Source organism: Apiospora marii, assembly GCF_038362585.1.
Source record: "Apiospora marii strain CBS 49790 chromosome Unknown utg000007l_segment0_segment0, whole genome shotgun sequence".
Lineage (NCBI taxonomy): Eukaryota > Fungi > Ascomycota > Sordariomycetes > Amphisphaeriales > Apiosporaceae > Apiospora > Apiospora marii.
The window spans coordinates 366,288-385,769 of record NW_027117379.1 but is presented as its reverse complement, the minus strand read 5'-3'; the positions used below and the strand labels follow the sequence as shown (position 1 = coordinate 385,769).

At 56.1% G+C, this 19,482-nt stretch overlaps 8 protein-coding genes across 8 annotated transcripts; 1 reads left to right on the top strand and 7 right to left on the bottom strand.

Moving 5' to 3' along the window:
- Positions 1-284: 284 nt before the first annotated feature.
- Positions 285-1,671, bottom strand: PG985_010533 (uncharacterized protein; the record flags this gene model as incomplete). Its single annotated transcript, XM_066830301.1, has 3 exons — positions 285-1,313; positions 1,418-1,544; positions 1,625-1,671. 3 exons carry the CDS (start codon positions 1,669-1,671, stop codon positions 285-287), a joined length of 1,203 nt encoding a protein of 400 aa, XP_066680983.1.
- Positions 1,672-2,976: 1,305 nt separating this feature from the next.
- On the bottom strand, positions 2,977-4,690 carry PG985_010532 (GMC oxidoreductase; the record flags this gene model as incomplete). Its single annotated transcript, XM_066830300.1, has 2 exons — positions 2,977-4,391; positions 4,447-4,690. The coding sequence occupies 2 exons, from the start codon at positions 4,688-4,690 to the stop codon at positions 2,977-2,979; spliced, it is 1,659 nt and encodes a 552-aa protein (XP_066680982.1).
- A 1,539-nt stretch (positions 4,691-6,229) lies between these two features.
- On the bottom strand, positions 6,230-6,661 carry PG985_010531 (uncharacterized protein; the record flags this gene model as incomplete). Its single annotated transcript, XM_066830299.1, has 2 exons — positions 6,230-6,470; positions 6,525-6,661. 2 exons carry the CDS (start codon positions 6,659-6,661, stop codon positions 6,230-6,232), a joined length of 378 nt encoding a protein of 125 aa, XP_066680981.1.
- A 165-nt stretch (positions 6,662-6,826) lies between these two features.
- Positions 6,827-8,335, top strand: PG985_010530 (betaine aldehyde dehydrogenase; the record flags this gene model as incomplete). The annotated part of the gene is made up of 1 exon (XM_066830298.1): positions 6,827-8,335. One exon carries the CDS (start codon positions 6,827-6,829, stop codon positions 8,333-8,335), a length of 1,509 nt encoding a protein of 502 aa, XP_066680980.1.
- A 339-nt stretch (positions 8,336-8,674) lies between these two features.
- Positions 8,675-9,691, bottom strand: PG985_010529 (uncharacterized protein; the record flags this gene model as incomplete). The annotated part of the gene is made up of 1 exon (XM_066830297.1): positions 8,675-9,691. One exon carries the CDS (start codon positions 9,689-9,691, stop codon positions 8,675-8,677), a length of 1,017 nt encoding a protein of 338 aa, XP_066680979.1.
- Positions 9,692-11,213: 1,522 nt separating this feature from the next.
- On the bottom strand, positions 11,214-12,697 carry PG985_010528 (uncharacterized protein; the record flags this gene model as incomplete). The annotated part of the gene is made up of 2 exons (XM_066830296.1): positions 11,214-12,132; positions 12,195-12,697. The coding sequence occupies 2 exons, from the start codon at positions 12,695-12,697 to the stop codon at positions 11,214-11,216; spliced, it is 1,422 nt and encodes a 473-aa protein (XP_066680978.1).
- Positions 12,698-14,257: 1,560 nt separating this feature from the next.
- Positions 14,258-15,241, bottom strand: PG985_010527 (UbiA prenyltransferase; the record flags this gene model as incomplete). Its single annotated transcript, XM_066830295.1, has 1 exon — positions 14,258-15,241. One exon carries the CDS (start codon positions 15,239-15,241, stop codon positions 14,258-14,260), a length of 984 nt encoding a protein of 327 aa, XP_066680977.1.
- Positions 15,242-16,790: 1,549 nt separating this feature from the next.
- PG985_010526 (uncharacterized protein) lies at positions 16,791-18,470 on the bottom strand (the record flags this gene model as incomplete). Its single annotated transcript, XM_066830294.1, has 1 exon — positions 16,791-18,470. One exon carries the CDS (start codon positions 18,468-18,470, stop codon positions 16,791-16,793), a length of 1,680 nt encoding a protein of 559 aa, XP_066680976.1.
- Positions 18,471-19,482: the final 1,012 nt, after the last annotated feature.

Here is a 19,482-nt window from a genome sequence, read left to right as displayed (position 1 = left end):
GATGAAACGAAATCAAAGGACGCCTAGAGAGTGCTTACTGCCCATCATCATCACCCCGTACTTACTTTGCTGCCTTGTGACCGACCCATCTTGATCCCGAAAAGTCCCTCAACCCCCTCCCTTCAATTGCGAACCACTCCTCGCAGCCTCCCTCGCGCGCGCGACGCGACGTAGATGAGGATAATGACAGTCCAATCGCACCGATGTGCGACAACGACCAGGCGCGCCAACTATCACCACCGTGTTCCCCGATAAGGAATGGGAAGCCCGCCCTAGTAGATCAATTAATACCCGCTGACGACGCTCGACGCCGACCCGCCGTTGTGCTGGTTATCCCGGAAGTGCATCATGAGGTCGAACGACAGCTCGGCGTTGACGCGCATCACCTCGCGCACGGCGGCGCGGTCGAGCAGCTCCGGGTGCGCCTTCATGTTGCCGAGGACGACGTCGCGGATCGAGGCCGTCTTGCTGCCGGGGGCGGTCTCTTCCTCTTGCGACTCGTCTTTGAGGCTGGCGGCTACTACTGCGACTGCTGCTGCTTGCTTGGCGTTGGGGGTAGTACTGCTGGTGGTAGTGGCGGTGTTGGTGTTGGTGTAGGCCTCGACGGCGGCGGCGAGGAAGTCGTCGCTGGACCAGTACTCCTCGGCCTCGGCGGCGAAGCGGGAGGCGCTCAGGGCGCGCAGGCCGGGGACGCCGTACTTTTGAGCGAGGGTGTAGAGCTTGGCGTGCTGGAGGAGGGAGTGCTGGGGCGGCTGTGGGGCGGCGGGCTCGTTGGTAGGCTTGGTGATTGCGGCTGGAGGGACGGTCTGGGCGGCGGCGTTGGCGGTAGTCGAGGTGGCAGTGGTAGTAGATGGGGTGGTGGTAGTAGTAGTTCCTGCTGGTTCCGGGGACGTGGTGGCGTCGAGTGTCTCGGCGGTGACAGTGCCGCTGCGCTTCTTCTTCTTGGCGGCTTTCTTGCTGAGCTTCGCGGCGGGGTCGGTGGCGGGGACGGCTTCGAAGGCTTCGCGCTCGATGTTGTATTCTAGGGTCGTTGCCGGAGGCGCTTGGGGCTTCTGGGACTGCTGCGACAGCGGGGTGCCGTTAGTGGTAGCGCTTGCTACCCCTCCCCCGTTGGTCGTCGGGGTCTTGGGCGATGGAAGGGCGTCGTCCTTGTGGTGGTGGACGTTGACGCCATTGACGCCGTTGGTCAGGGGCTTGGTGGTGGCAGTGGAGGAGACGAGTCGGGGGCTGTACTCTAGGGTGTAGAGGTACTGCAGCATGAGGTCGATGGTCTGGGGGTCGTCGTCGGGGATCGTGATGGTGGCTTCTTGGTTCTGTATCACGACGGTGTCTCGTTAGATGATCATAGATACCTAAGAAGATAGGACGTTTGGTACTTCACCCCATTCTTTGAGGAGAGCAAGAGAAGGAGACGTACGGGACCAATCTCCGAGCATAGCTGCGCGAGGCGCCCCGACCGCAGGCAAACGATGGCCTTGTGCACTTGGTGCTGGTCATTGCCGCAGACGATCTTGAGATCCGTATATACACCAGAATCGAACAGCCTGTATGGTGTTGAGAGATGCGAGTCAGCACGTGTCCAATCAGGTAGGGAACAGAGACTGGGGCGAGCGCGTAGGCGTACTTCTTCAGCGAGCGCAACAACTCACTCACATGCTGCGACGACGCCATCATGAGTAAAGTGAGGGAGATTGCCCCTTTTCGCTTCTCTCGTAATAGGCAGGTCGAAGGAGCGGAGAGACGCAATGGGTATTGACCCCCTTATGTGTGAGCTGTGAACCCATCGGGGGCATTCGAAGTGGTGACGAACCTATATAACCTGCCTATCTACCAGTACCGCCAATACCAACCCACATCAACTCTCGCAACCCAATTACCAGAGAAGCAGGCCCAGCGTCATTCCGCTTCCTCAATTGACCTCTCACAGAATGAGGCTGTCACCCTCTCCGACGCAATTTGGGTAGCAATACCGCAAGCCCTCCAACGCCACGAGGCTGTCGACCCGCGGCCGTGATAGGCGGCTTCATTTCCAATCGCCCAAGTGACACCGCATTGGCGCTGCAGTTTTGGACAACTCATCCACACACCTATTCGCCGTCCGTCGCAAACAGGCAGGCAGTCCAGTCCAATCTTCACGCAACATCCCCCGCATTTCGCAAAACCTGTCACGCAGCACACGAGTTGCAACGTTGAGGCTCTGCATGGGGCCCAATTGGCAAATCACCCGCCCTGGACAACCGCTAGAGCCCAATATAATCCCGCGGTGAGGGGGCCAGGCAGAAGGGCAAACCGGTGAGAGGAGAAACGTGGACGAGTCGGCAACCAGAGTGCTGCGGGTGCATGCAGTAGTAAGAAGGTCAGCTTGATGCCATTCGTGGGTGGGAAGGCTTGGAATCGGCAGGCTGCGACGATGATCCCATAGACCATTTAGCCGTTGGGAAATCGCGAGAAGCAGAGCGGCACTCGAGATTTGGGCATCAAGAAGACGAGATTGTAGAGAGCCTCGTCAATTGAATCGTCTCGGATTGATCCAAGAAGGGTATGCGGTCATACGACCTTCAGGCTCATGAGCCCATCGAGATTTGCCCAGGAAATGTTGTTTGATGATAATCGCAGGGTCGACCCGACACCATATGACCCGGGCGCATGGCACGCATAAGTGCGGGATGGCCTTGCCCAATCATGGCCGGGGTCGGGGTGACGGGGATGCGTAAGAAGCTTGCTGGCTGTACAAGTTAGCCGATTCCCAAGAAAAAGGGAGCTTGTTAAATCCCGACCCCCAAGCAAGTCGAACGTCCTCACAACAAGGCCGACAGCCGGTACTGGAATGGCAATAATTGGATATAACACCTATTCGCTATGTATATACAGAAATCTAGTGGGTCGTGATTCTTCAATGGTCATGTCGTTACCCTAGAACATTTGCACAAATGCGCCTTTACTCCTTTTCGTGCCTTGCAACATGATGAAGCGCGCTCAAAGTCTGGCCTTCTCGGTCTTGCCGTCCTCTTCGACGATCAGCTCGGCCAATCGCTCGGCGACACCCAGCACTGTGAGCATGGGGTTGATGCTAGGGATGGTCGGGAAGATTCCGGCATCGCAGATGCGGAGCTTCTTCAGTCCCTTGACCTTAAGGTTCTCGTCAACCACAGCGAGCTCATCCTTGGTGACATCGCCCATCCTGGTGGTGCCGCAGGGGTGGTAGACGGTGTGGGCAGCCTTGCGAGCGTAGTGGCTCAGGTCCTCGTCGGACTGCACGTTAGGCCCGGGCGCGACCTCTTGCTTGATCCAGTCCTTGAAGGGAGCCTGCTGGGCAACCTTTCGGGCGGCCCGCATTCCGTATACGAGTGTAGCGGCATCGTAGCCCTCGGGGTCGGTGAAGTATCGGAAGTCCAAGGCGGGCTTCACCTTAGGGTCGGAAGACGTCAGGTATAGGCGGCCGCGGGATCGGGGACGAGGGATGTTGGGCGTCATGCAGAACGCGAAGCCTTCCTTGGGCTCAGCGTAACCGAGGCGGAGCGTGTTGAGGGTGAACGGGATCTGGTAGCAATGCATCATGACATCGGCAATGTCGCCGTCCGCAATGCCTTCAGGGTTGGCAGCCGACTTCTTGGCACCAGCATTCGGCTTCTCGCGTCTCAAGAAGATACCAGCGTCGGAGTCCATGGTCGTCTGGCCCATAGGGACGGCCTTGTTGAGCTCCCACATGATGATGCTTTCGGGGTGATCCTGGAGGTTCTCACCAACGCCAGGCAGGTCGTGCACCGTGTTAATGCCAAGCTCGGACAGCTGTTTCTTCGGGCCAATGCCGGACAGGAGCAGGAGCCTCGGGGTGTCCACAGCACCAGCACAGAGAATGGTCTCCTTCTTGGCGGTGATGGTTCGCGCAGACCCGTCGTGCAGAGTCAGGTCGACGCCAGCAACGACACCATCCTTGACATTGATCTTGGAAACCCAGGCGTGGGTCAGGATGGTCAGGTTGGGCCGCTTCTCGTCGCCTCTAAGGACAGGGTGAATGTAGGCCACGGATGCACTGGAGCGTCGGCCATCGTCGGGGTTGTAGCTGACGGAAAAGAAACCGACAGCCTCCTTCAGGGAGCCGGTGTTAGTGATGGTGTTGTTGAAGTCGTGAATGACGGGGATATCGAGAGCGGAGCTGCAAGACTTGATCCAGTCCTTGCACAGCTGGTTGCGGTGACGTCCGTGGACAGGCTGGACAGTGTTTCTCAACTTGTCCATCATTCGCATGAACGTGTCGAAAGTCCAGCCGCGGGCGCCGAGCGACTGCCAGATCTTCAAGTCGTACTCAAATGGCCTGAAGGAGATGAGGGTATTGTGCGATGAGCAACCACCCAGGACCTTGGCGCGAGAGTGGCGGATGTACGAGTTACCTGCGGTTTGGTCAGAAAGAGGTAAGTGATGCAAGGACGGCGCAATGTCAATTACCCATTGGCTGCTCAGTTGTGCCGTAGTCATAATCAAGTTCACCACCAAGAAGGGCCAGCCATTTCTTCAGGTCCAGGACGCGGTCGTCCATGAAGTCGCTAGGACCGGCCTCGATCAAGAGGATCCTCTTTTGGGGGAGGCTCTCGGCTAGCCTGGCGGCGAGGACGCAGCCGGCGGTGCCACCACCAACGCAGACATAGTCGTACCGCTCCGAGTCAGCGACGGGAAGCTGTTGGGTAGTCATGTTGTTGGAGGTGAAGCAATCGGAGCAATGGCGGAATTGGTATGTTGCCTGCAGTCAGATATCGAGCTATGTGAGCTGAAAATAGAAGCAGTTGGTTGGCAAGATAAGGATAGTCTAGGAGGGCGAGTGCTCTGGAGGGCTGCTGGACAGACGACAAAGAGAGAAGAGAGAAAGTCGGCGACGAAGGCGGACGGGAAAAGAATACTTTATTGATAAGCGCGGCGCCAAGGAACGGACGGTAGACCAGACGAGGGTATTATCTAGGAACTAGGCCAGGCGTTTTTCTAGGTTGTCGATCGGACGGGGGACCTGGAGGTGGTAGTAAGACGGCACCCCGTTGCTAAAACGGAGGGCTTCAGGGAGCTAAGAGAAGGAGAGGCAGGACTAGAGGGGCACTCCACATTGAAAAACTATCACCAAGTGGATGCCCGCTTCAGATCCGGAGGCTAGTTCGAAAACGCGAGGCCTTGGTAGCGATCGCAGGGATGGATGGCCAAGGAAATGTGAATACAGTATGCAAAGGGAATCGGTGGGGCGCAGAGGCGTTAGGGAATCCAAAAGGTGAAGAAAGTTGCCGGAGGATGGATGATGGATAGCAATGGCTGGTCAGGGCCCGTTAGCCAGAACTCCCAACTCAAGCTGCCCCATCGGATGCAGAGTAATCGTGCAGCAAACCCCGTCAATGTCTGCAGCTTCATTTCTTTCACGTTGTTCATCAGGTGATTCTTATCGGAGTAGCCAGCCGGCTGGTCACAGAACAGACGTCCTCACCTCAGGTGTGATAAACATGTTGGCCGCCATTGCATGGGTAAAGAATTGCCTCTGATAGGCGAGTTGGAGATGTGAAGTGAGACTTGCAGACAGAAGTCAGACGTGGAGAGAGCTGCAACTGCAACTCGAGCTGATCCATTCGGCACCGATGGGAAGGAGCGACGGCTGATGACGGTAGCGGACGGCGAGAAGAAACGCGGTTACTGTGCTAGAAGGCTGGGAAGCAAGCCGGTTGATAGCGATAGCCTGCGGCTACTGTGTTCGGCCGCGATAGCCCAGGACCCTGCATGGCTTTAGATAAAGTACATGGGTGTGTGCTGTGCTGGGTGCTGCAGGAGCACGCCATCGGGGTCCAACATGGGATCATCTGACTGGGAAGAAAAAAAGGTAGCTGGAAACAGCATGCACGAATTGATTGATCAATCCAACAGCTGGCTGGCTGCTGGGTAAGAGACGGCCTTCCGACTGGATGCAAGTGCCAATACGTCACGTCCCAGAAATTAGAACTTCTTATTAGGCGGGGCAGTCTGGGGCGCTGCGTGGTGGGCATGCTGGGTGGCTGGGGACCAGTTGAAGCATGCAGAAGCAAACTGCCTCGCTGCCAAGCAGCCAAGCAGCATACTGTACTGCGCACGGTGCATTACACTCCAGAACAGTCTCGTGCCGTGCTCCTGCAGTCAGACAGTGAAGCAATCAACATAGCTACTGTAGTCAGGTACATAGGTGCAAGTTGACGGCATCGGGGAGAATAGAGTTCAACGTCCCGAATCAGCCGCTATTGGGATCCCCGGCAATTGAATCTGGTCGTCGTTTCTCCAGCCTGGAGTCCCTAGTCCAACCTGTGAGAGGACCCTCGACCTCTTCTGGCTTCTCCTGCCAAGCTGCTGCTGGGCCTTCGTCCTTCGTCAACCAGAAACGGCCGTCATCGTCCCTAAGTCGTCGGTGCCAGAGTGGACCTGATGGAAACGCGCGAGTCGGTGAAAGCCCGAACGTGACCGCTTTCTCTCCACTAAAGCACGGTAAAAGCGGCCCCTGTTTACCTGACTAAGGCTTAGGTACTTACTTACTGTACTGCCTTGCTTGCTTGGACTCCAGTGCCTGCGCACCTAAACTGGGCGGTTGAATCAATGCAGCGAGCAGTTGCAGCGTAGAGCTCAGAGGCTTTCCTGTCAATCCGCCTTCGAACCCTTTACGACTCATCTGGCACTTTTACGTCTGCAGCCGTTCCATTGGATACCCCTGCCACCCAAAGCTGCTGACTAGAAACCTCTCTACCCTCCTTAATCAATTGCTTTCTCCTCTGATATCTCGCTAAGTCGACCTACCATTGAACCACCCGAGTGCAACCAATTGAAGACCGCAAAGATGGTGCGCCGCGAGCAGGACCGTCACACATTTTATGCGGGGAAGCCGCAGCCCTCCGCAGACTCCCCCGGATCCTTCAAGACCATCAACCCGTCGACGGCGGAGCCAGTCTGCACCATTCACACCTCCTCGCCCAGCGCCGTCGAAGCCGCCGTGAAGTCGGCGCAGTCGGCCTTCCCATCTTGGTCCACCACGCCGCCGGTGGAGCGCGCCCGCATCCTCCAGCGCGCCGTCGCCCTGCTGCGCGAGCGCAACGACGAGCTGGCCCGGGTCGAGACCCTAGATACGGGCAAGCCTTTCTCCGAGACGTCCGCCGTCGACATTGTCACGGGCGCCGATGTTCTTGAGTACTTCGCCAACCTTGTCGTGGGCGGCGGTCTCAACGGCGAGGCCTTCCGCCTGCGGCCCTCGGCCATGGTCTACACCACCAAGGAGCCTCTCGGTGTCTGTGCCGGCATTGGCGCGTGGAACTACCCCATCCAGATTGCCCTGTGGAAGTCGGCGCCCTGCTTAGCGGCCGGTAACTGCATGGTGTATAAGCCCAGCGAGTACACACCGATGCATGCCGAGTACCTTGCCTCCATTTACCGGGAAGCCGGCCTGCCCGAGGGTGTCTTCAACGTCGTATATGGTGCCGGCGACGTTGGCGGTCAACTGACTGCTCATCCTGCCATCGCGAAGGTCAGTTTCACCGGCCAGGTCAGCACGGGCAAGAAGGTCGCTGGCGCGGCGGCAGGCGGCATGAAATATGTCACCATGGAGCTCGGCGGGAAGAGCCCCGTGATTGTGTTGCCGGACGCCGACGTCGACCAGGCCGCCGACGGCGCGTTGCTGGCCAACTTCTACAGCACCGGCCAGGTGTGCACCAACGGCACGAGGGTTTTCGTGCCGCGACAGATGAAGCAGGCCTTCGAGAAGGCCGTGCTGAGCAAGGTGCAGCACGTTCGTGCCGGAGACCTCTTCGACGCCGCGACCAACTTTGGACCCCTGAGCAGCAAACCCCATTACGACAAGGTGGTGAGCTACGTCCGCCGCGGCATCGAGCAGGACAAGGCCACCCTACTCTGCGGCGGCGTATCCCAACCCGCCGGCCTGCCCTCGGGTCTCAAGAACGGCTACTGGATCGAGCCTACCGTCTTTACCGACTGCACCGACGACATGACCATCGTCAAGGAGGAGATCTTCGGACCCGTCATGAGCATCCTGTACTACGACGGCACCTCCGTCGACGAGGCGGTCCGGCGCGCCAACGCGACGGAGCTGGGCCTCGCCGCTGGCGTTTTCGGCAAGGATATCAACGAGTGCCACCGCGTCATCTCCCAGCTCGAGGCCGGCATCACCTGGATCAACACGTGGGGCGAGTCGCCCGCTGAGATGGCGGTCGGCGGGTGGAAGTCGAGCGGCGTTGGCGTCGAGAATGGTCGCCGTGGACTCGAGGCTTGGGTTAGGAATAAGAGCACGTTGGTGGAGATGGGTGGGGAGGTGCCGACGGTGTTCTCGAAGCTGTAATTATATCTTAACTGTATCGTTCAATATCAAAGTTGACAGTGCATCAAGGCATTTGGTTCATCATTATTTCATTCCCTATCTTGTGGTGTCTGAATCTCACACCTTATGAAGGGTTCTCAGTGATCATGTCCTCTCATAGCCATCTAACCGATTCCCTTGACGATGTGGTAGCTCATTCGTACCACTCCTGTCTGTGACAATTGATGATCCATGTAATGCCCACAATTCCTACTCTACATGATTTGATTCCTGGGGCCAGAATGAACAATTCCAAGCTGCAGTACTCAAGACGTAATCTTGCCAAAGATCGCAAGACTCATCCACGTCAAGCTCCGAAATCTAACCAGTCATCTCGGTATCGGGCTCGGGGCTTCGGACGCGATGACTAACTTCAAGCTTCGACATGTCCTCAACCAATTGGGTATCCTCCTCGGTGTTCTGCCACTGACTACCAATGTAGATGTCGTACTCGAGCTCGTACTCGAGCTGCTGGATTCGGGTCTGTTCCTCGTCATCGGCCTCATCGCAGACCTCGTCAGACTGCTCATCGCCCTCATCAGATTGATCGTACCAGGGGTTCGCCGAGCCGTCCTCCCGCAGCCATCCTTGCTTCAAGCCCCGGACCTGTCGCTCACGCATGTCGGCGGCGCTTCGGCTCTTGTTCTGCAGGACATAATCATAGGTGGACTTCTTGCCTTCCTTCACCACCCAAATCTTGTCGGTTTTGTCGCCGTCGTAATCGGCGTGGGTGAGCTGGACGGGAAAGTACAGCGCATTGACGCGGGCAGCGTCGTTGAACCGCTTCATGATCTCTTCGACCTTTTTGGGATCCTGCTCGCTGGGTGGGAGGTGGAGATGCTCGTCGTCGAAGACCTGGGGGTACTCCTGGTAGAAGGCATCCTTGAACTCGTCGAGGTACTTGATCATGTCGTGCCGGGGTGCCCAGGCGGCGCCGGGCTGGGTCTCAAAGAAGATGCTGCGGGCCATGAGGGCGCGGTAGGTGAACTTCCAGAACAGCTCAGGCTCGATCGGGCCGGCCCAGGAAAAAGCCTTCATCGCCTTGCCGAAGTAGGCGACGGGCTCGTAGTCGACGCAATCCTTGACGTTGTACGAGGCGCGCTCGTAGATCATGCCGAAGGCCTGGCTGATGGTATCTTTCTTCAAGGTGGGGAGATCAAACGGGTGGGGGAGCCTGTTGGCCTTCTGGAGACATTTGAGGAGCTTGGGGATGTCGTTGTTGATCAGAAGCGCGCGCGAGATGTAAGCCTTGCGCTCTTCATCCCACTGGGGCAGCGTCTCCCAGGCCAGGCCGCCAGACCATCCGTGGTAGAGCTTCTGGTAGAACTGGTTGGACATGGCGATGGTGGCACGTCGGTTGGGGTTGGTGTTGTTGGTGGAGGGAGATTTGTGTCAGAGGGTTGTGGCAAGCGAGAATTCAGATTGCCAAACGCGAATGGAGTGCAGAGGAGGTTCGAACACAGCGAAGCATTGAATGCAAAAACAATTGCACCTCAAAACATACATGTAGGCAGGTACTTGAGAACGGCAGCTGTTGAGTGTTGGCTTCAGGCCTATTACTACTATGATAATACCTGGACCCACCAGACTGATGGCACTATGATTGGACCGTTGACTCTCCCCAGCAATATGAGCTTTCTACAGGGCTGTTAATTTTGGTTATCTAGCTGGTTGTGTTTCAAGGCAGTTCCTATGATATCGCAAAACGTCCCCCACTGACTTGGCGAGCGTAGTAGTCAAATCACTGGTTCCAAAGCTGTCCCTGAAACTCCCATTACATGAACTGAGAAACCATATCACAATCATCTTCCTGGCATTTTGTATGGTGTCCTTACTTGAAAAGCCCGGACAGTTACATAAATGATACAACCGCCGATCCGTCAGTGCTTGCAACGCTTCATACAAGTTCCACCATCTTAACTGAAGGTCAAGGCTGTGTGTCGCGATTGAGCTTGCCGACTTAGTACTTCGTTCAACTCTGTCAGCCCGTCTGCGTTGTATCATTGGATCAACGAAAATGTCGTGCGTGGCGAAGTTTGATTTCCCTAAATTACAATGTGTCTTGTTCTCGATGACTCTGTGCTTTTCTCCCATCCCTCGTTATCTCCCTCCACAATCAGTTGAGGGCAACAAGAGTAACTACAAATGACATCCACACCAGGTAGTCGCTCTTGCTCTTTTGCCTCAGCTGAATCAACAAGAACGAAGACTCCACCGCCAATTCATCAAAATCAGGCTTAGATAGGTATCATGTATGTATACAAGCAAATAACTACTAGTTTTGGCTGGCCTCGAATCGAAACCTAAAGACATATGTGCCTGTTGTTCGCAATTGAGGTTTTCCGGGAACGACTTACAGAATTTGCCCCCATTCTAACGGCCACCTGAATGTCCTATGTGCAGGATCCCGTATTGGCTGCTGGAATCGTCTACCAAAGAACAACAGCAATACCACGAATTTAATTTTCATATTCGCTTTGAGGAACCCCCAGGGAGTCCAAGATGGGCCCCCGATTGTCGATACTGGGCAGTTATCTCTCACAAGTGATATCCTCGAGAGGGTACGATTTAAACTATCTTATTTTGTTGCCCGGAAGCACGAAAAATGCCTTTACGTGCCTATACCTGACCAATTCAGGTCCTGTGTCATCACCCATTTTGAAACTAAGCGGGAGCTAGTAAAATTTGATATGAACTGTCACCCATTTTTTATTGGCATCACGGTACCGTAAGCGTAATAAATACAGCACTTATAATGGATTGTTCCCGTCGTTGTTCTGAAAACCCTAGTTGGTAATAAGACACCTTCCCAGCGGCAGTAACAGAGACCAAACAAGCTATCTTGGATCCACAACCACGGTCACCAGCTAGAAGGGATCGCATAACTCGCCCAGTCCACCGTCGCATCCTTAAACACCTCAATGGAGCCCTGTACCCCATGCGGCCCGACAGCCCAGACGCCTCGCTCGACGAGACCTGCCCAGTGATCCAGCAGCCGCTCCAGGCGCTGAGGGCGGTTCGGATTCCCCCCAAACGGCTTGAAGCCATGCTGGAACAGCTCGTCCGCCGTCCTATTCTTGATCTCGTCCCCGCTGCTGAGGCGCGCCCCGAATAGGTCAAACGGCAGCGGGAGCCGAAATCCCTCCTCGGTGGCCTCGGGCTCGGACCGGATGACGCACTCGCTGTAGACGCCCGGCGGCACGCGAGACGGAAACGCGATACCGTCCGGGACGGTGCGGTGCCCATCGTCCCAGTAGTAGCGGAAGGAAGATCTCCAATCCGAAATTTCGACTTGCGGAGCGCCCGGCTCGCCAAAGAAAATGTATACGGGCGGCACGATGCCTTCCATCACTGTGCCGTCCCATTGGGGGACGCGTCGAGGCAAGTGGGTAAAGGGTTGGGCGGCGGCAAAGGCAGCCGCGTCGGCGGGCGGGAGGGAGAGTCCCGGTGCGATCTGGCGGATGTACCGGGGACGGCGCGCGAGGCCCAGGAATACGCGCGCGAAAGAAGGATTCGGGATCTTGGCGGCGTCCATGGCCGCAGGGGTAGCCAGAGGCTCGCTAGGAGGGCTTTCATCGTAGTCATCTTTCGCGCCGTTGCTCTGCCGACGACGCACCTCGATGGCGTCACAAAGTCGATGCCACGCTGCGACACAGCCCGCTATCTGGCCGTCGCCATACGGCCGCCACTCCCAGTTCCCGATCTTGACGCTGCCGTATAGAGACGGTTCGTCAGTAGGAGAGACGACAACCTTGCCAAGGCGGATCAGGGATATCCAGCTGGAGAGAATGGTCTCCAGGGGTGCCAGCTCTGCGGGTGCTCATCCACTGGAAAAGCATACTCGGTGTCGTCTGGGTGCACGAAGAAGGAAGCGAGGTGGCGGCGCTGGTAGTAGAGCAACCCGCCGCCTGACATGCCGTCGCAGGCATCCATATGGGACAGGTACAGGCGCACGATGGAGTCCTCGGGCTCGTCCTCATTGTCGGCCGTCTCGTTGTCAAAGAGGCCATTGAATTCGCCGTCGTCGGGGCCGGGTATGCAATCCACAAAGAAGAAGAGCGGGGCGTCGGGACTATGTGCCGCGGCGAGGAAGGCAGCCACGGACGGATGCAGTCTTTGGCGGACGGACTCGGTCGCTTCGCCGTGCGTGCTGAAATAGGTGGCGCGACGGCTCTTAGTAGCTGGGACCGGCCGACCATCGGCATCGGCCGCTAGACACAGGTCCACGAGGTAGTTGTGGAGGGCGGCGCACCGCACGTGGTCCATGCCATCGAGATCTGTTAGCGGCGGGTTGTCGGGTGTGACAAGCTGGTCGTCGATGCTGCGGAGTTGGGGCGCAGCCATGGCGGGGTTGGAGCTTCTGCTGTCCTTCAATGTTAGGATATTGTGTTGTGTTTCAGACGGACAAGTTCAACTGTGCTACTCGAAGGTGACTGCAGTGCTTGATTCGGGGCAGTTTCTTCTTGGGGAGAGACACTTGTGTGGGATGGATGATGTCGCCAAGCACCACCCCTGCTCGGCGACCGAAAAACAGGTGTAGTCGATTGCCAACGCAGGGACCACTGCGAATGCATCTTAATATGGTTAATACCCAACTATTCGCTAAGTAAGCGGACAACTGCCACTAGACTGGATAAGACAAGCAGTATGCTACGTAGGGATATTCTACGTAGGAGGTGAACTGACGAAATAAGATTATTGCTTATATATTGTATGACAAACCACCACAAGAGCCACGCGCAGCGACTGGCAACGTCACACAAGTCGGCCACTAGGAGGCCGTGTGCCACATAAACCAAGCTCCCGGGCAGCAGCTGTTCGTCGACATGGAGGACAACCCGATCAACGGGCGGAAGGGCGACATTGTCTACGACGATAACAACCCAGAGCCGCGCACACGCATCGTCATTTACGAGGATACAGATACAGGCATGTGGGGAATAGGAGAAGCCGGTGCGCTAGCCGACTCCGACGCGCATGAGAGCCCAGTCACGGTGCTCACGACTGTAACGACCATGAATCTCGTGCCTTGGGGGAGGGGGGGGGGGAAAGGAAAAAAAAAAGAAAAGAAGATGCTTGTTTGAATGGGACAATTGATCTTGCAGGCATTCTCAACCTGCGAGGTCCAATATCTACCCCTTGTGTTGATTTACCTAGCTAGGCATTGACCGTACACGGCTGTAAGGCCCTTGGCATTGCTGCCAGATATCTCTCGTGAACGCCTACCAGTCCAAGTAGAGGATCGTGTTGGCACAATCCACCGGTATATGGCGCAGACCACGCTGGAAGAGGTATGCCGTAAAGACTGGGTGTCCCTGCCGGATTCGAACCGGTTGCCTTACTTGTTCAGTTGATCTGAACACACACTTGACCGTTAAGCCAAGCGGGCACAAGCTGTTGGGGGTTGATAGGAAGCTCTGCTTTTGGCAATTAAGTAGCCAACAAACAGCTCTGCTTGACAAATTGGGCTGCTGCCTGTTACAGGTACCTTGCCACTGTAGCTGCCCCCCAAGCCGCCCAAGCCCCATCAGTACACCAGTCGCCATGGGGAGCTCAGTGAGGCTATTCTTAGTGTAGCTTGGTGATTGTGATACCTATGAATCGGTAAACCATTAACGGCAGCTGGCCACATGATGCTCTCGTGTCAACATGCACCACATACCACACCAGCACATGGCGACTCCCCGTCCACCATTCTATCTGACTAGGTACGCAGATTCCAGCGGATGACAAGAGATCTAGCATCTTCTATTGAAAGATTCTAAGTAAAATGATTCCACCGTAACTTATTTGAGAAGTGCTCCTATCCCAGTTTGCCCGCTGATGGATGATCCGACCAGCTACCCACGACCCCTACCAAAGCGCGATCCCAGCCCACAACACGAGTTTCCCTGCCATGCGAAATCAGCGAAACAAAGCCAACCAGGGCATGATGCCGACAACCCCAAACCACAAACTCCACAACTTATAAGACCGCTCATCCGCCTCGGGCGTCCGATAAACCGCAAGACTGAACCCCGCGACCCCAGCCGCGGCACCACTAAGAACGTACCCCGTGAGCCCCGCCGAACAAAGCCAAGGCACGAAAAAGGCCCAGAGCAACATCAACCCGATCGTGACCCACCGCATCGCCATGTCGCCGACTACGAGCGGCAGCGTCCGCCGGCCCCGGGCCGCATCCCCCTCCATGTCGCGGAAGTCCTGCGTCTGGATCGTCGTCGCGACGAGGAGGGCCACGACGGCAGTCCAGGCGTAGCCCTCGACGCCGACGACGCTCCCCGGGCCCGCCGCCAGCTTCAGCGCGCCCTCGCCGAGCACGGCCAGGGCCGCGCCGTTCAGGATCTGGCGCGGGAGGGGGATGTTGCCGCCGCCGGAGTCGTTGTGTATATATACGATGGCGATGAACATTGCCGCTTCCCAGTGGACGCCCAGGGCGAAGGAGACCATCAGCGCGATTAGGATGGCGGGCGGCATGAGTACATATCGCGCCTGGCTCTGCGAGATGCGGCCAGCCGGGATGGGCCGGTAGGGTTTGTTCAGCGCGTCCTCCTCGGGGGCGCCGACTGCGCTCTGGTTGCTGAGCTGGTGGATCAGCAGGCACAGCCAGACGTACAGGAACACCCAGGGCAGCCGTCCGATCATTGTTGTTGAAGTTGTGGGGTCAGGGGAGGACTTCGTGCCGTTGTCTGTTGTTCGAAACGTGGTGAGACGACCGGAGGCTGCACCTGACACGCCAAAGAACACGGATTGGAGACAGGTAGTGGATAGGTCGCCCACGCTGAAAAGCCATATTGTGTACGTGTGGTAGATGACCACATGCGACAGGCTTTGACTGCCCCTGATGATGTCGGCCTTGTGGCTCTGGTGATAGCTCACGGATTTATACATGATGTTGTTTTTTATCTAGAATTTTGATGGAATAGGATGCTGGTGTAAAAGTAGAAAGGACGAGACTCGGGAGGTGTATGCATTGCTCTCGTCAAGGCGGGGGATCTTATATCTGAGCAGATGGAGTCCGCGCAGGCTCAATCTCCTGTAGATAGCGCTACCGTGGGTTGGAGTATCCTATTCTCACAGTTCCTCATCGTATACCGCAGTGAAAGGGGCTTTCGCGAATACGGTGTCAGTCCAGCCAAGAAGTCTGACATCGCCAACGTCAGCAGCATACGCATCCAACAGTTACCAATGCCAGGTACGCCACTTCTTTGCCGGACGAAGTCAGTTAGTATTGTGTAAAACCGTTTCGGCCGCACAAGTAATGCAATACCAAAAGGAATGTGCCTGTTTACTATCGATCAGACCTTATCAGTCGTGTGTTACGGTGGCTGGACAGAGGGGTTCTACGCTCATCGTGAGAACGTCGGCTTTCCGATTCGGGCGACCAAGGAGGAATGATACAAAACGTATATTGCGGCCGTTCCAGGTAACAGCAAAATACAATGCATATAAATCATCTTACTGTCTCTACGGCCGGACTGTGGAAATCTAGTGGCGCCGTTGGCGGCTCAAAGTCCCGACAAAACGCCAGGTGGGGGGTTGGTGGCGTGCCCAAATAACCCCTATTCGGAGTCTGGAAGCCAATCAGCTCAAAACTGTCGAAAGAGGTGGTTTTTGAGTGGTCTAGCGCACGGCCGATTCAATATCAGGTCGAGAGGCATAATGCTTACACTCTTCCACACGCTGATGGCGAGGTAAGCTTAAGCCAACGTCGGAATCGTCGGTGGCCCGAAAGAATGAGTTCGGGCTGACTGGTACCCTAAGAGATCACAGCATGATGCCATTGGGCAAGGAAAGTCCGAATATCTGCCTGACTAGGTAGCTGCTGTCCCCAGCAAGGCGGTGAAGATGGCGTTGCGACCGTAAGGGGATGTGACACGAAGAATGCGCCATGCACCCGAAGAACCCGAGGCAAACCAAAACCGTCTACGGTCACACATCGGATGCCTGGCTGGATCCAAAAGAAAAGCCTCGTTGAACCTAGGAGACATGCCGACGGCGAGAGTCATCGCAGACACTGTTTCCTTGCAATTATGAGGACAGCGGCACAGCCGGTTGAAGTGCTCACAAGGGGTCAGCAAAGATCTGTTCAAGAGCCTTGGAGCCAGGATCAAGTGGGGCAGCTGTGGTTGGACGAAGCCTGAGTGCTTCAGATAGCAATGATGGACACGTCGAACCAGCTGAGTTCTCAATAGTATCCGAATTATTTAAATCACGAACGTCGGGACCCAACGCCACCCCTCTACTTCACACTCGAAAATGGCCTTTGATGAGCCGGCGTGTTCTTTTCGAGGACCCTTTAGACCCTGACCGCTCGCAGCAACGAAAGCCAATGATTCAATATTATTTAGCTATCTCCTTATTTAATGTCCGGGTGACCCAAGTCTGCCGCCAATAGAAAAGTGCAGGAGTAAGTGCAGTACCCGTCGCAAATCACCCTCTACAAGTCATCGTCTTCCTCCTCCCCAGGCAATGGCATCGGAGCACAGCCAATATTGGAATGATCCCCCAACATACATCCCATGTCCTCCGCGTCCACGTAAGCGACCGGTGGGGCCAGGGGGATGTCCCACTCCAGACCATAGTCGACCACCACCCCGGAGGCGGCCAGCGTGTCTCTAATGCTGTTTTGGGCATCAAACACGGCGGGTCTTCCGCCGGGCGCCGATGTGGCGTCGCGGCGGCCGTGACGCCTCATCATGGCGTCCACCTCGCAGCCCAGATGGCGGAGGTGAGGGAACCGGCCGAGGGCCTTGGCGGCAGCAAGCCCCTCCAAGGCAGATTCGAGCCGCCCGGGGCGCTTTGCGAACTGGCTGTCGATGACCCAGAGCCCATGAATGTTTTCGGGCAGGGCTTGCACAAGTAGTTGCGATGCATCGCCTTTCTCTTCGTCGGCTGGCACGTCGTCCTGCTCGCAGTTGGGGTAGAAAGTGCGCCACTGGATTGCCATATCCTGGAGTGCGGAGAACCCGCTGAATGAGACTTGCGTTCTATCCTTCATGCCATCCCGTGGGCGCCATAGCTTGATGGCGAGTGAGTGTAGAGTACTCCGGCAAGGTTCCAGGGCTCGTATAACTCCGGCTGGGTCGAGGCGAGCCTTCGGGACACGGTCGGACCTGTATTCGTCGGGATCGTGTCCATCCATGTACATGAAATTCTGCAGTGCGGAGCAGGTGCCGAGTATGACTTGTAGTTCGCCCACATCGAGGCAGGCGCTCGTAAGATGAAGGCACCGCAGGCGGAAGAGTGAGAGCCTCGGCCGCGTGAACCTGAAGATGCCCGTAGAGATGCAGGACCCGTCAATTCTCAATGTACGCAAGCCCCGGGACAGCTCAATCGCCCGCGCGAGCAGTTTCAGCAAGCTGTGTGGGCGGCCATACCACCCGCCTGTCGGATTCATCGGATCTATCCACACATCGATACTCGTAAGAGGCAACTCTTCGATCTGCTCAAAGAAAGAAGGGTCGCGATCGACGTAGTCGACATGGAACTCGCCGATGCCGAGGTGCGTAAGCCCAGGCAAGGCCGTGATCAGCCGCTCTAGGACGTCCAGCCTCGTGATCTTTCGCGGTACCGGTTTTCCACCTGATGTCAGGAAACTCCGGAAGGAGGATGCCTCGGGCATACCCAGCTGTGTATATCCCATTCTGAACCCTCTCTGATCGTGATTGCCCAAGGACAGTGACTTCACAGAGCGAGTTAACTGGGGGTTGTCCATGATAGAGACGATAAACCGAAGGAATGCCGGGAACTGCACGGAGTTATTCGAGTTCTGGTATTTGCAGCCGTTCAGGTAGAAGTGGTGCAGAACAGACTGTGCAGGTATGCGCAAGGCCTTGGAAACAAGACCTAGGGATGCGAGACTTTTCTTGTCTTCCCGGTATCGATAGGCAGCAACATCATGGCTTTCGCACCAGCGTTGGGTGACATATTGCCTGTCACCTACTCGGCGCCGGTCGTCCTGAAATATGTCCTCGCCCCTCGAGAGTCGATGGGGATAGATGTCATGTAGACATCCTATATTTGCCCCACGGCAATGCCCGCAGAACTGGCCAAGGATTAGGTAAAGCACCTCGGTGGGCAGCCGGTCAAGAAACGAGCGTGCACGATTGCCAGGCATGGTTGTTGATATGATGCCGCTAATCTGCTCTTTAACCACGCAGTTGATGAAGGCCGGGAGCACTTAAGTAGGTGTTGGTCAAGAGGCACAGTAAACAGGTGCCTGGAATAGAGGATACGCAGAGTTACATAGTGCATACAGTCGGGCCGTTTGGACTCCACGATCCATACGTTACCGAATTGAGATGGGATTGGTGGAGTCCCCCAGTCGCATCGCCTGCCCGGGGAGTGCGGAACCATTAGGCATGCGATATAAACCGACCAGACGAAACACAACACAGCAGAGATGATATGCATCGGACGATGATGCGTTAAAAGTGTGCATTGATTAGGAACAGTCTGCATTACCGGTGCCTGACCAGTTATCGCGAGACCAAATTAATGGGACGTGGTGGACTGCGAGTTTAGATAATACATGGGTGGAATTTGAGTCACAAAAAGTGCAGTATCATGGCCTTAAACAACAGAAAGAAGGGCGTACCCGGAGTTCCGAGCACGCTGTGCACACAACCCCGAACTCCGGTCCCGCGTGCTCGGAATTCCGAGTACGGCTACGGCGCTTGTACCCGGAACTCCGGGTACAAAGCATGGATGCAAATCCGGGATAAAAGGATTACGCACCTTGTTAGAAAAGATTGTAACAGTACCAGATCCGCGAAAGCAACGTTTGCGCTCGCGACCCTGGCGCAACATGCGTGAGCCCAGAATTAACAATCTGCCGACGCACCACGATATGAATGGCACACTACATCTTCCAGTGTGGGCGAACAGCCCTAGAGATCACCGTCCGCATGGAGATGAAATGACCAGCCGAGCGATCAACAAGAAAAGAGGAACCATTCGTATCATCGTTGATGTGGCTAATCGCGCGGTCACTGGAAGACTGTTGCGAGTGGTCAAAACTCCTCGATTAAATTGTCCATCGGAAGTATGGTGGGCATCGGGAGGAGAAAGCGCGCTGTTCTGAGGTCTTGGTTTGGCAATCCGATTTGATCTCCCCCTCTCTAACGCAC